At 42.8% G+C, this 15,269-nt stretch overlaps 1 protein-coding gene across 7 annotated transcripts in view; it reads right to left on the bottom strand.

Moving 5' to 3' along the window:
* Nucleotides 1–15,269, bottom strand: part of SGCD (sarcoglycan delta) — a 307,039-nt gene that overhangs the window by 69,772 nt on the left and 221,998 nt on the right. For all 7 annotated transcript variants that reach the window (XM_071443434.1, XM_071443431.1, XM_071443435.1 and 4 more), the window contains one exon: nt 5,484–5,585. In XM_071443434.1, coding sequence (XP_071299535.1) covers nt 5,484–5,585 — 102 coding nt within the window. The remainder of the gene's footprint in view (nt 1–5,483; nt 5,586–15,269) is intronic.

The following is a 15,269-nucleotide window of genomic DNA, read 5'->3' as shown; positions in this document are numbered from 1 at the left end:
GGCAGGAGCTCCCCCAGGCTGGGATGTCCCACGTTCTGCAAGGAGGATCCCTCTCTCTGAAGGACCAGCCCCTAGGGAGCAGAGAACTGCTGGAGGAGCAGCGGGGCAGGGCTGGTGGCAGCAGGCAGGGACAGCTGAGTGATGGCAGCACCGTGGCACAAACTGCACCTCCTCATTTCCACCCTGTGGAGGTTCCAGGGAACATGCTGAAACCCTTCAGCACTTTGCTAGAGCAAATCACCAGGAACTAAATCAACGTCCTTTTATTTCTCTGTGAACTTTGACAAAGGAAGAAAAGGAATTATTTTGTCTGCTCCCTCAAAAAATTGCAACCTTCTTTCATGCTATCTATCTAAAAGCTACATTTCTACTACACAGTTTGAGCCTCATACGAAGCTGCAATTATCTTGCCATCTGCATTCTCTTTTTATCCAAATTAGTATGTTATATTGCTTATAAATATGTATTTATGGCTACAAGGCAGGTATGCCCCACTGTGGGGACATGTCACTGTTTAATCCAAATACATGGTTTATTGTTTTGCAGTCAGTATTTTTAGCTTGGAGGCAGGTAAACCTGCAGAGCAAATAATACCAAAGAATACAGCCATTACAGAAGTGCTTTTAAATTATAGCACTCTTATTCCAGAACTGAACATAGTGAGATGAGTACATTGGCAAAATAATTATTTATCACCCTTAAAAGCTTCCTTTACAATTTTTATCATTCAAATACTGGCTGGGGAGAACGCAAAGGACAGAGAAACGTATTTTAGGCACTTGCAGGTCTAGCTTTTATTCTGATAAGAACTTACTAAACACCAGTAAAGGGAATAGCAGTTATCAGCCCTAATTCACAACTGGGAATTTTTCAAGCCAAACAGATGCCCCTGCAGAATCCCAGCCAAGTGTTAGTGACAGCCCCAGCCCTCCTTCCACTGGAGTCACCACTTGTTTTGCATGGCTTCAAATGAGGGCAGGTTTGGTCCAACAACCTCAGCAAGTAGGATGCTCTCACAGACACTCCCTGCCACACTGAGCTGGCACAGGGACCTCCAGCATCCCCCAAAAAAGGAAAATAACAAAAAGACACAGTCCTTTGCCTCTTTTTTCTTTGATGTATTGGGTTTTTCTTTTCATCTATTTTTTTAGCTGATTAAAAATAACCAGAAGCAGACCTTCAACATGAAGCCAGCTACATACACTAGGAGATCTCTTTACAAAGACACCTGAAAATCTCCTCAAAATCTGTTTAGAGAATTTTGCCATCCCTTATATCTGTGCAACAGCAGAGCTTGGAGCTCTCCCAGGTAGAAACTTCCGTGCCCACATTTAATTCTCTGTTCCCAGACCCATCAATAGGAGAGTCTGAAAGAGAGCTTAAGGGAGGTCAAGTGCTTTTTACTGAAGCAGTCAAAGTTCTCAGGCAAATCCATATTCTTCTCTTTAAAAGTGTTCAGTGTAAGAAAAATAAAGCCCAGGTGTAAACATTTGCAAACTGAGTTTATTTTTCTCTCCTATCTATGCACTTGGAACAAACACTGAAAGGGCAAACCCATCCTAATCCTATCATGGCAATGTTTTTCTCTGCTTCCTGAAACTGAGATTATCATCTCATTGGTTGTCAGACAGCTCCTGAGAGAAGTAATTCACTGGATTTTCCTGTGTAATCACAGCACAGGATTTTATTTCTGTTGTTATCTGGATGGAAAATGCACACAGCTTCTTCTGTGTCTTGCCCCTTACAGACCTGGATGTGCCAGGCTTCAGAACACCCCAACTGCACTAAGCAAGCTAAATCTGGCCTAACTCTAAATTGCAAGCAACTTGCTTCCTAGCAGCTCATCTCAACACAGGCAGGAAAATTTCCAGTTTTAAATTTCTATTCCAATTAAGGCAATGAAGACTGAAGTCCCCTAAACTGTTGCCACTACTTTCCAGGACATAAAATTAACGATTTCTACTGCTGGGTACAACTTTCAGTCAAAGTTGGTCTGATTTATAAGCAAGCAGATGGTTCACACGATAGTCCACAATAAATTACAACAGTTAGAAAGACAGCTACATTTTGAGAGTGACAGTGCAGCTGAGCTACAGATGGGTTTATAGATGACCCTTCCAATTTTTAATAATCTTCATAATTTATCTGCAAGTAAAGAAATGTGAGAATTCCTAATGTAGCTCCTTGACTAAGTACAAATCACTTTTATTTACACAGGCAATACTTCATGGTCCAGCTATCTTCTTAATTAAAGGCAGCAAGATGCTCATGTTCCATGCAAGGCAAAAACACTGCTCAGTGTGCAATATGTTCAGCTGGGAGCTCAGGATGCTCTGAACACTCTGGGAAAAGGGAACACATCCATCTCCTTTCTTTAAAAGAAGGCTACAAAGGTGCAAACACTGCTCCCACCCACTCATTAACCTCCAGATAAACTTTTGGCTTGTAAAATGGCAAGGTTAGATTTTTTTACAGCTCTGATGCCTGAAAACAGGTTCCTAATCCATACTATAAATCCAGTACTACTGAGCCAGGACTAGGATGGAAAACAGCAGGAACAGAGATCCTCTTCTCTGCATAAAACCAGAAGGGATTTGGGGGGCCACTCTTGAGTGGATGAGGGAAAAAGAAAGCAAATCTTGGGGGTGTCAGATGCAGAGAGAAACTGGCTGGCAGCAGGTTTAAGAAGTCAATTCACATCAGTGATTTCTCTGCCTGGGACCAAACCACATCCATCCAATCCTCCTGCTAAAATCTGGAATTTCAGCTGGCATGAGAAGCACATCTCAGTGCAGCTCCTCTGCCTGTTAAGGTGATGAAGGGAGCAGGACCCAGCAGGGCTCTTTAGGGCACGAACTACAGAAGCTCAGAGCTGCCCACCCAGCACTCTCTGGGGATGACATTGGAGGGCTTTTCCCCCTCTCTAACCCTTGATCTTCCCTTCCAGCCAAGTCAATTTTTGAAAAAGAAATCTACTTTTAACTGGAAATCCAAAATTATCATTAAAACAGAAGGCAGAGCTCCTAGGAAAGCAGGTCTGTGTGTAATTTTAATTACAAACTTCCTGGGATTCAAGAGATGCAGCAGAGAGGAGGCACCAGTGACAAATTCAGGATTTCAAGAATAATCACAATTCCCATTTTGGAGATGTTTTGGGCAGGGGTTTCCCAGCTCTGTGTGCAGCTCTGCAGCACATGGGGGAGCAGCATCACGGAGACACAAGAGTGGGAAAACCCAGGGCATGGAGCTCATGGAACTGCAGCCACTTACAAGAAAAGTGATTTTTCCCTGCCCTTTCCAGGCAGCAGCAATGCTCCTTCACCCACTACACAGAACAATACTGAAGTTAAATTTGTTGAATTTATTAAAAAAAAAAAATTAATTCTTCTATAAATAACCAGCATCTAAAAGTCTTTGGAGTTTATATGAAACCATTATTTATTACTGTACACAACTCTTAGGTTGTTTAATTAAGCATATGAAAAATTGTAGATGTCAGATTATTTCTGGGATGCTCTTTACTATGTTATTTGTCATATTTGTTTCTCTTACTCTTCACATATTTAAAGCTGCATTATGCACTGCAGAAAACCCAGAGAAGTTCACTCTAGCATTAGTATGGATGTTCATCTGTTACTGAGCTCTGAGTTTGGCACTTCATTTTAACAACATTCATCAGGTTCAGGAACTGCTACCACACTTCCCTCCAAGACAACACTGGATCATACTACTGTTCTTTAAAAAGATTGAGTGTTGATTATTTAACAATATTTTCAAATATTCTGTAACTATAAACTTTGGTTGACTGCAATCCTTTCATTTGCTTTCAAGACGCAGGAAAGCAGAAGTTGTCTGAATGCACTAAGATCTCTGCTGTTGCCCCCAGCCCAAAAATAATTCCAGGTTTACCACAAGCAACCTAAAATCCAGCACAGGCTATTCCAGTTTATTGCAAAAGTCAGAGGAACAATGTGCATGTGGTGAACTTAGTGGTTAACACAGTTTGCAGGACTCATCTACTGAGGGCAGCAGGGATGCTCCAGCTCCCCAGCCTGCAGATCAGAGCTTCTACATCCTCCTCCAGCCAACAGCAAAAATAATCCTGGGTGGGGGATAAAGCAAGGAACACACACAGGCCCTGCCTTACACCTCTTGTTCCTGGCACTCAGTAATCTGTCAATGGTGTGTGGAAATTACTCCCACAGCCCCAGGAAAGGGACACCTTTTGTACCCCTTGATGTATTAAAATGTAGATCAATATGATAATATGAAAACAGTCAACTCCCCAGTAGCAAGAAGTAGTTCTCACTTCTCTTAGCAATCAGATGTTATTTTCATCAATGTAACTAGAGAAAAAGAAATGTAGGTAGTGATTTGTCAGCCTATTTATCAAACCAACTGCTGCACCTGGTTCCCACATATTTTATATTAAAAGGTGAATGACATGGAAGGTTTTACAGGTTCTGTTTTAATTCAGGGCTGAAAGCATTTATAGATATGAAGGTTTTCTTATTAAGTTTTCTTCCTGAATGATTATGCTTGTTCAAATGAATTCCTAGCCATCTTACAGAGGTTATAACCTTCAATAATTAAATGGGGTATGGTATTGGCTGTTTTGTTCATTATGCTCCAAGTTCCAATTTCTACAAGAGCAGTGAAATGCTAAGATAAAAGGATGTTAAGTTTATTCAATTAGCTATCTGCCATTGTTATCAAAAGGGAAGGTTGGTATCTGACTCAAATTAACACTTTAGATCAGGAAACAAGACAGATGATATCTTCTGACAGAACCTGGAAACTCTGTAATTGTTTCAGTTATTTTAAAGCTCCTCAGGACATACAGGATTGCATTAGGAAGACCAAAAGTCACCAACAGCCAACAAAGTGCTGCTATGAAAATGTTATTTCAATCACACTTGGGTTCTTTCTCATTTCCAGTAGTTAACATTCTTGCCACTTTTGTCAAGCAGTCACTCTTAGCAGCATTGAATTTTAACTACACATATTTTGAAACCCACATGAAATAGGATTGAGGACATAATATTCATTGTGCTAGTGAACGAGAGATCAGGCCCTTGTGCCAAGGCACCACCTCTCTGCTATCCAGAAAAGCTGTAACTGTTAAAAGTGAGCTGGATTTCAGAGCTGCCAGCCATCCCTCTGCCTCAAAAAGAACAGCTCCTCCAGCTGAGGGTGGTTTAGGATTTCCCTCAAAAGAAAGCAAAGACAGTGTGAAACTTCAGAGGTCCTGGAAGAGTTTTAACTGTGGCTTACACAAACCAGAGCCATGGGTGTCAACTTTGGAACTGCCCAGAGGATGCAGGGTCTGGGTGAAGCCCTCAAAGCCTCCCCCCCCAAACAGCACCTGTATGGAGAGGCCAATGGCCAAAGCAATTTCTCCAGTAGCCACATCACCCTGCCCCTCCGCGGTTTCTTTCTGTAAGGGCTACAGAAACAAACTTATTCCTTTCCCAAAAACTTACTGGCCTTGATCGGATTTCTTTGGCGTAGAGAGGTTTCAAGAATTCTGAATCTCCTTCAAGCTTCAGACCCTTTTCTGTGATCCTCAGGTTCCCCATTCCATCCTGAAAGACAGGCAAAAAGAAACAACCCTATTAGTTACAATTACTAAATTCACCAGGCTGCAGTAGCTGATTTTTCCCATTGAAGATAACATGTATAGCACTGGGAGGCACTAGAGAATGCAATTACTTGTGTTATCCTTGTAGCTCAGTTTCTGTGGAAAAAAAAAATTCTATTCAGAACTATCTGCAATGCCCCCCAGTAAACCATTTACACAGATGAAAGACATTCCTTTAAGCCAAGTCATTCTCTACTCACAGAGAGGCAGTGATGCTCTGTGTTAACAGGAAACTATTCACTGTAATATTCACTGCCTGCCTTTATAATATAATAATATACCTGCTCATTCATAGCAAATCCCTGTAAAGAATGTGTGATTAAAATCTGTACAGACACACTCACACAGAGGAGAACTGTACCAAAATATATTTCACCTCTGACACATGAAATTTCTAACTTTTATTAAGATGAGGGATTTAACTTCACTTAGGCTATAAGTGCTTAGAAAGGGTTTGTAAGAAACAGTGTGAGTAGGAAATTGCACAGGTACATTTATAATCAAAACCACATCAAATTTAAGGTATTATTTCCAAGATGCAGGGTGATTGTCAAAGTTTGCAAGGACTGAGGTAAACTGTTTTGTTCTGAGAAAAAGAAGGTTTGAAGAATACCTTTTAGCAAAGAACTGACTGAAATCACCAGGATTGGAGAGTAAAACGAGCACCTCCATGCCTAACTCACAGCTGTTTTGGGAATTTAATAGGAAAGGGGAATACACTTGGGTAGAAAGCATAAGAAGATCAAGAGGAGACCAGGAAAATCCAGGAAAACCACGTGTATTTGGATATACATCTAGCATGCTTTCCAATCCACAAAAATGAAACCCCCACCTGTCTACTTCCTCCCACTGCAGGAGCACCTCCAGCCCCAGATGAGGAATCAGTGTCTCCCCAAGAGAGAGGAGATCTAACCCAGACAGATTTCCATGAACTGCTGCCAAAGGCCTGAACGCGGAGGGATGAAAATCAGCGACGTCTCCCGGCTCAGCAGAGCACTGGTCACCTGCCAGAGGATCTCCTGTTCCAAGAAGAGCCATTCCCAGGTAGTTCCCTGCCAAGTTAAGGCTGCTCTTGCCAGATCCTGGTGTCTCATGAACAAAGGTGATGTTGGTTGATAAAGTGACCGCTGTCATCTCATTTTGAAGTCAAGGCTGTGAGCAAATTTGAGAGACAGATGCTGGAAATGCTACTGAGATGGGTCATAAAATGCCACTCCCCACATTTGTTGGCCCTAGGTGTAAAATATTGGCCTATGAATTCTGGGTTGGTGCTGGCACAGAAGGGGTTCATTTATCTCAAGCAGCAGTATGGAGGAAAATGAGTGAAATATGATTATTCACCAAAAAGCCCAGATTAAATTTTGATAGCAGTGTGCTTTGCGATTTGAGCGAGCAGGAATGATTACAGCTATCTACAGACCCTCACACGGTTTGGGCTGCTAAAAAATCTCTACAATTTTTTTTTTTCCCCAAAATAGATTATCTCAGTAAGGTTACAAGCCCTGAGGGCTTTCACACAGCAGTGTGTTCTCTGGTTTTAATAAGAAAAGTTGCAGGTCAGGCAAGCTGCTCTGTGCCCCAGCCAGCTGCAAGAAGGACCAGCTCTGTGGACATGCAGTGCTGACCCCTCCAGGGCTGGCTCCTCAGCTGAATGGGGAAATACTTTTCCAGAACATGGACCTAGGGATAAAAAGGGACTTTTCAAGCCACCGCTGAAGCTGTGGCAAACCAGCAATTTCCATGACTCACAACGCTGTTCTGTTGTAATGACACAGACCAGAATCCCACTCCGCTCTTCTCTTGCGTGTTTCTCTTTCTCTCCTTCAGCCTCGGTCTCCCAAGTGTGGTCCAAAAGATTTTTACATATAAAAAATGTACATAAGGGGAGTTTAGCTGACAGCCAGCAGGTTCTACACACCCCAAAAGAGGTATCAGGCCTATGGGACAATGTGCTACAACCAAAACATCAAGGACACATTTGATTAATCAAAGTTGGTGAATCCTCTTACAAACCCACTGGATTGGAGAGAAAGAGGCATTTCCCCATGCTTTTTTCTCAATCTTAGATCCTTCTCAACCTCCACTCCACACTCACCTTTCCCTCCTCCTGCATCTGCCAGAAGCAATAAAAGCTGTGCCCACCACAAATCCTCTCTTGCCTTGCAGGTGTTAGGGAGTGGATCAGTGCTAGGCACTGACTTACCACCATTACCTCCCCACTGCTCATGTGTCTCATGATTCAAGCTGACAGGTTTTTGTGGTGACAGTCTGGCTCAGCAGGTGAAAAAACAAGCAAAGGTTGTGCCCTGAGTTTAACAAATATCTTGGCCTCTTATCATACAATCACTATAAAATTATATTCCTCTATTATTTCCCATTTAAAAAAAAATAAGAAGCTCACAGGATTACATAGAGGTCCCAAAATACAGATACAAAATACAGAATCATTGTTGGAAAGATTACTTCACATGTTGTTTTGGATAAAGTGTCTTCATCCTCCCTAAATTATATGGTTTAATAACAAATAAATGTCATATTCTGCTACAGAGAATAGATATGAAAGTTCCTATGAAATTTCATGGACTGTGACCTATAAAATGTGGCAGAAAACTGCCTAGAGTGACAAAGACCAAGATGTTTTATTAAACATTGTATCTGTGACTCGTATATATCCTTATCTGCCACTCTTCTGCTTGTGAATAAGGAGAAGTAGTGATTATTTCATACTTTGCCATCTGAAAATCATTGTTTCTCTCCTTTTTACTAATAGACTCTTCAGCAGAGTGAATGACTTTGTAGTGCAGGCACAAGCCTGGTGTGTGGGAGCTCCCAGGAGGCAAGCTCCAAACAGGAGGCACAGAGTTCCTCCTTCACCACCTGCAGTGAATATTTCTGCTTTTTGGGAGGGCATGGCAAAAACTCTCACATCAATTACATCATTTATGCCCTCTCTCTTTTTATGCAGTGCCTTGTACTGGACAGGCGTAAAAATTTATGTGCTATTGCTGACTGCTCTGGGTTGAAAGGGGATAGCAATCCTGAATAACATAAATGTCATTTTGGTGATGCTGAATGAGAAAGGAATTTTGGATTTTAGTAGCTTGAGAAGCATCTCAGTTTTACTGCCAATTATGAATGATGGTGTTACTGTTAGGGGAAGAGCTCAGCATTGATGGTGTCTGATCACCAAAGCTCCTCTCTGCCTTTGCTTGGCAATGTGGCCACACAAATGGCTAAAGTCCAGTTTATATTTGTTTTACTTTTTAACAGTTTGGGTTACTTTAATTTTACTTTTTTTTAATTGCAAGGCTGGTGGTAGCAGGAAGATCCAGCTAACAGAATAAGAAAAAAACAACCACCCTAACCAGAGACATGTCACTGCTGGGCTAAAGGCTTAAAACTGAGAGCAGGTTTAGATGAGATATTAGAAAGAAATTCTTCCCTGAGAGAGAGAGTGCTGAGGCCCTGTCACAGGGTGCCCAGAGGAGCTGGGGCTGCCCCATTCCTGCAAGTGCCCAAGGCCAGGTTGGACAAGGCTTGGAGCCACCTGGGGCAGTGGGAGGTGTCCCTGCCCATGGCAGGGGAGGAACACAATGGTTTTCAAGGGCCCTCCCAACCCAAACTTTTCTCTAACCACAATAAATACCTGGAACTGGTTCTGGCTGCACTGATCTGGATTGCTTCCACAGGGGCAGGGGGAATTTTCAGGGCTCTCTCATTCATGGGCAGCTTCATGAGACCAGGCTGGGCTCATGCTGCAGCTTAACCTACTCAAGGTGACAGTGACACACGTTCATTGTGTCCCTTGGGCCAGGATCCCTTGTCCTTTACAAGCACAAAATGCAGCCTCAAACTCTTCTGTGCTTCCCTCTGTTCTCCTGGCATTGCTGAACAAATTTCCTGTTTATTGAGGTCTTTCCAAGGATTTTAAGGACACTGGTGATGGGTGACAGGTTGCTCCAGCTCTGCTGGCCACCACCAGCTCCAGTGGCTGTTTCCCACTGGTTTTCCCTGCACCTCCATCCCTTTCCAGTTTTCAGGAGGAGAATGGTTGGCAAGGTTTGTCTCTGCACAGCAGGTAAGCATTTATTTTTTTTTGCTAGGAATAAACTGAAGTTATGTTCAGCAATGTCCTGTGGGAGAGAATTATCTTTGGAGACTGCTTGTGTCAGATGGCTGAAACACCTGATTATTGTTGCTTGTATTATTGATTGCTGTGCTCTGAATTGCTTCCAGATATGTGCAAGTTATTACACAGCTCAATACATCCAAAGTTAGGAAAAATCCCTCAGCAAAGGCAAGTGACCTCTTTTTTTTTCTCCTCCTGGGAAGATATCTGTACTGTCCTTTTCTCTCTGACTTGGTATTAAATGTTTCCAGATTCCAGGTACAAAACACATCATTGCCAGCTCTTCACAGCCTCGAACCTGTTCTAATTGCATCTGCCCTCCCTCCTTCTCCTCATTTTTTCAGCTAATTCATCATGTTAATAAGGATCCCAGTATCCAGCTGTGGATCAGCAGCAATATTTTCCTATGGAAGCTACCCAGCAGCAGCACCAGTCCTATAAAATTAAATCTGGTTATACAGCTTGGTCCAGTGCAACACAGGTAAGGAGATAATGTGTGAAAACTTCTTCCTCTGGCATAAGGCCTTGCTTTGAGACAGTTTGTGTGGAGAGCAGAGAAAGCCAAGGCAATGTGGCATTACACAGCATACACAACCATATCCCTGTGCACAGATCCAGGATTGTGCTGTGAATTGCACTGTGAGATCCCCTGTCCATGACTGCCATCACCTCCCTCCCTCTTCCTCTGCTTCCTGACCTCAGAGGGCCCTGTCTGATGCCTTGCTGGTAGCATTTGCCTCTAAAGGTGAGAGGCACAGGGCAGGAAAACTGTGCTGAGACTCCAGGGGGTGAAGGAAGGAGAGCCTTGGATCACTGTGGGACAGAGTTTATCCTTCTCCAGGGAAGCAGGGAGACACTGCTGAAGCACAGCTGAAATCCTGCAGCTACAACAACATTGCAGAAGTAGCCAGAGCAGCAATCAGCTAACTCAGTGCTCCCTGCAGAAGGCTCCATCCAGAACCTCTGACAGCCTGTGAGGTGACAGCTCTGAATGATCCCTGGTGCTGCAGGCATCAGTCACAGGAGACAGGGACTGGAATGAACACAGACCAGCTGTGGGAGTCACCCACTGGAAAAAGACCTCTGCAAGCTGATGTTGAAGGAGTGTGAGCTGTGTAGGCACTTTTAGCTCCTTCCATGGGTATGAAGTTATTTGTGACAGCTACAAGAAATCCAAATGGATTTTGAGCTTGTGAAGGAATTTTGAGCAAGCAGAGGGAATTGCCTGCACACCATGATGGTCAATGTAAAACTCAGCCCAAACAAAGCCCTTGCAAAGCTCAGAGCCCTTCCTTTCCAATGGTAACTCCTGGTTTTGTGAGCTCCTCTGCATGACTGCAGAAACAGAGGCAGAAAACAACAAGAACTGAGGGGACATCCCAGGCACAGCAATGAGATTTGATGCAGAACACCTTGGCTTCATTCCCATCAGGCTGACATGATTAGGGAGGGCATTAGGGAGGATTCCCATGTGCACATCCCCACAGCACCCTTCTCCTGTGTCTGCTCCTTCCACACTGTCCAGGTGCTCCCCAGAGCCAACACCACTCATGACAAAAGATACTCAGAGAGCCCCATGAAGCTCATGTGGAAGGGAAAATAAATAAATAAATTTGATAAATTTGCTTTAGTGGAAGTTCAGGAGAAAAGTCTTAATGAACAGGAAGAACAGGCTCAAATGTGGTTTTCCAATTACTGTTTCAAGTAAGTTACAACCAAGCAAAGCAACTAAATCTCACCCCTTGAAACAATTCCAAACTAGTGTTGGAACAATTTCTAAACAAATCCTTCAGCCAGAGCTGAAGAAAGCTCAGCTCTGGATTTACTGCATAGTGCTGGAATTACTCTAGGCAGGAGGTATTTCTTTCCAAAGCAAAGTGAATTTATTCAAAGTATGGTCAGGTGTGGCACCACAAAAGCAGGATTTCGATGAATTAAGCCACCCCATCTGAGAGTACATTTTGCAGTGAAAAAGATTAGCAGACCTTCTGGAGAAATGATTATGAATCCCAGCACTGTTCCTACAACTCAACCATCATATGCACAATTTCCCTCTAGGGTTATAATTTCCCTTTGCACTGGTACAGCAGGGAAAAGATGGAAACTTGGCTTTCACCCCTCCAACTCCTTGTTACAGAGCACTTTGGCACTGCAGCAGTACAAAATGAGCCACGCTCTCTTGAGCTCTTTTCTGCTTTTTTTCTCCAAGACAAACAGTAAGGTTTCACATCTTACCATCAACATACATTCCAAATGTGTCCCTGGAATTCTCCATCTTTTTTAGTCCAGCTCATTACCATAATTATGCTAACTAAAAGGGAAAAGTCCCATCCTGCACAAATTTGTGCTCACTCAGAAGTGGGAGAAAAAGATTTTTATACTCGTAGGAACAAGGAGTTCTTCTAATGCAGTGATTTAATAATAAAATCAGCACAGAAACCCACTGATGCAGAGGGTGCAGAAAGAGTTCTTACAAATTATGGCCTAATGCTCCTTAACTATGCTAATCTGTCAATCACCAAATGAAGAATAGAACAAACACTTCTTTTTTTTTCAGACTATAAAGATCTTGGACACAAAGTCCTCTGTGGCATTGCTGCTCCAAGTTACACCAAGGCTGATTGGATTCATCATCTTTATAGTGCTGGAAGAAGTTTCCAGAGAGAAGAAGGAAATTTTCTTTTTTTTTTTTTTTTCCTTTCTCTTAGTGGATCCCTATTGTGTTCTGTCCTTACACTCTGAAGTAAGGTTTTTCTGACTAATACAGCATTTAGCAGTTCCCCCTCCCAAGCTGACAGTGTGAGAGGGAAAGCAGCAGCAGCTCTGCTGTGGTGTGTCTGAAGGAGAGCTCTCAGAAATGGGGACAATTATTGGGTCATTTTTGTCTGATGTGAACATGCCAAAACAACTCGGGGGCATTAATCAGAGCATAGCACCAGGTCTGGGCAAAGAAATGAGGCCCATGCAAAAATGCTGTGGTTTAATCCCATCCAAAACTCACAGCAGCACCCAAGAGAGCTCAAAGCACAGGTGAGGAGACCCAGCAGGGCTGTGACCACTGTCCCAGGTCCCATCCCCAGGGCACATGTGATGGTCCCATGCCAGCAGATGGATTTACAGGCTCTGGGGCCAGGGACTGGAGCTGCACTGACCTTCCCAACCCCACCCCTGTGTGAGAAACTCCCAGCAAAGGCAGCCCCAGCCTCCAAACGGGGCAGTCGTGATGTGAATGTGTATTTTCAGTTGTTTCATTCACTCCACTATTACCTCCTCTGTTTCCAGAAGCCAGGAGAAAGCAGGGTGGGCAGGGAGGAATATTTTCAGTGCACCTTAATTAATAAATTCTGACCCACCCAGTCAGCCAGTGTCAGGAATTTAACTGATGAGCCTGCACATCATCAACCTGTGCTACCTCTGCAGTCAGGGCAGAGGAAATGGCAAAAGGGCCCATCTAGAGCCCAAATCACTCCCTGGAAGTGCTTCTTACCCCTGCTGTGGGTGAAGTCACCCTCTAAGGTGACTTAGGAGTCTTTTCTGGGTGCCTTCAGATTTGTGCAATAAACCTGGAGCTCAGTGCAAAGTGCATTCAAAGTGCAACAGGATTTAAAAAGAAAACTAACAGGTTGCCAGTCAATAAGCAGATATCATGAAATAAAGTGTATTTTAAAAATGTGATTCCAACTATATCCACATAGAGTGACTCCAGGGATTATCTTAATGATTTTTTTTTAATCTAGTCTCCTACTTTCAATAAGAGATAGGAGATAGAGCACATTCAATTTATTTACACAGGTAAAGGAAATTTCCTTTAAAATCAAATTCTCTTTTTTTTAAGAGGAGTCCATAGTCCCATGGTTAAGAAACTGCCCTCATGGCCAAAGAACCACCAATGAATTTTTATAGCTATTATTTGTCACAGAAAATATATTAGTTTGCTCTTTCACTATCAGAATATACAGAAAAATAATTTAAACCGTCTTCCAGAGTTATCTGCAGGGTGTCTATGACATTTTTTTTAGCAAGAGAGGCTCTGGGGATGGCAAAGAAATGAGGGAACTGAAAGTGCTGCTCCCAGAGAGGCTGAAATAAGGATATTGCTTCCACTGCTTTTTGAACAATTGCCAGTAAATAATTATTCATAGAGGAAAATATATGAGTATGTTTAGGGCCCCTCACCACCAGGAATGGAGGGCAAAGAATGAGATCTGATCCGTGGAGTGCAGGTATTGATTTCAAATTGCTCCATCAATTTACAGCCTCCTGCTACCTGGCCATGGAGCAGCAGGAGGAAATCACTGATGAAATAAATAATGGTTTGGGTTGGAAGGGATCCTAAAGATCCTCTCATTTCAACCCTCCTAGACCAGGTTCCCCTCAAAGGGGAAACTGAGGCACGAAGTCAGGTATCCACCAATGAGAAAACTGGCAAGGGAAGCACAGCCATGGTTTGTCTCTCACAGCCTGTTGTGTGACAGTGCTGCAGCAGAGAAACCATCAATACCCTGCTCATGAGAAACAACAGGTTAATTCTGGCAACTTTCAAATGCCACTAACTCAGACTCCAGCTCCTGCCTCATCTCCCTGCAGTTTGCATCCCTCTGCCTCCTTGCCAGAAGGTGCATTATGCTTAAAGCCCCTTGTCTTCTTCACAGCTTTCTAATGCACATGCAGAAGTGTTAACTAGACTAAAATCAATGTTGATTAAACAGCAAAGGAACTAGGAACTTGCTGGCCATCAACCCAAATCCAGAATCCTCCAGCAAGACAGCACTTCCTGATGCTATACCCAAATTATCATCATGGTAAATTATACATTTGCAAAGCAACAGTGAGATAATTTCCTCACTGTTTACTTTCTGAGGAAAATAAAGGCAATAAAGGTTTTTTTTTCTTTTTTAATCCAGAACTCATGGGTGGGATGCTTTTCATTTCAAATTATTTATTGAGTGGGTGCTTACTGAGTCATGGGGGATTTTTACCAGATGCCAGGAGATTCTGTTGGAATTCAGGAGTACAATATTATGTGTATGAAAGTCAGGTGGTTACCTGAAATAGCCAAAAATCACATGCAAAAATATACAGCTGGCATCAGCAAGTGGCAACAGAGCAAGAGACAGCAGCTTTTTAAAATACTTTTTTTAAACAGAGTGTTTTAAAGCCACAGGGAAGTGATTGCTCTCACTGTGCTTTGGCCTTTAGAGAGCACAGTTCTGTGTGCCCCTTTCTTGCAAAATATGTCTTCTTTGGGGATATTAGCATTTCCTCCTTATTCTGCTCCTTTTTGAAACATGACACCAGCAGAAACAAATGCAGTGACTCACAACCTGCATAATTATTAATTTACCCACTGCGTGAAACCTCACCTCAGCTTTAAAAATCCTTTCCAGCAGAACCAAGATTATTTAAATCACAAAATCTTTCGAAATAAATGTTAAGAGTCTCAGATCTGGATTTCCTTTATCACAAAGAACCTTTGAACATTCCTGCAGCCCAAATGCT

This window comes from Agelaius tricolor, unplaced genomic scaffold (assembly GCF_023055355.1).
Source record: "Agelaius tricolor isolate 1412-34295 unplaced genomic scaffold, bAgeTri1.0.p SCAF_18, whole genome shotgun sequence".
NCBI classification, from domain to species: Eukaryota; Metazoa; Chordata; class Aves; order Passeriformes; family Icteridae; genus Agelaius; species Agelaius tricolor.
Note: the sequence above shows the minus strand (reverse complement) of the source record. Positions and strands in the feature narration are given on the sequence as shown.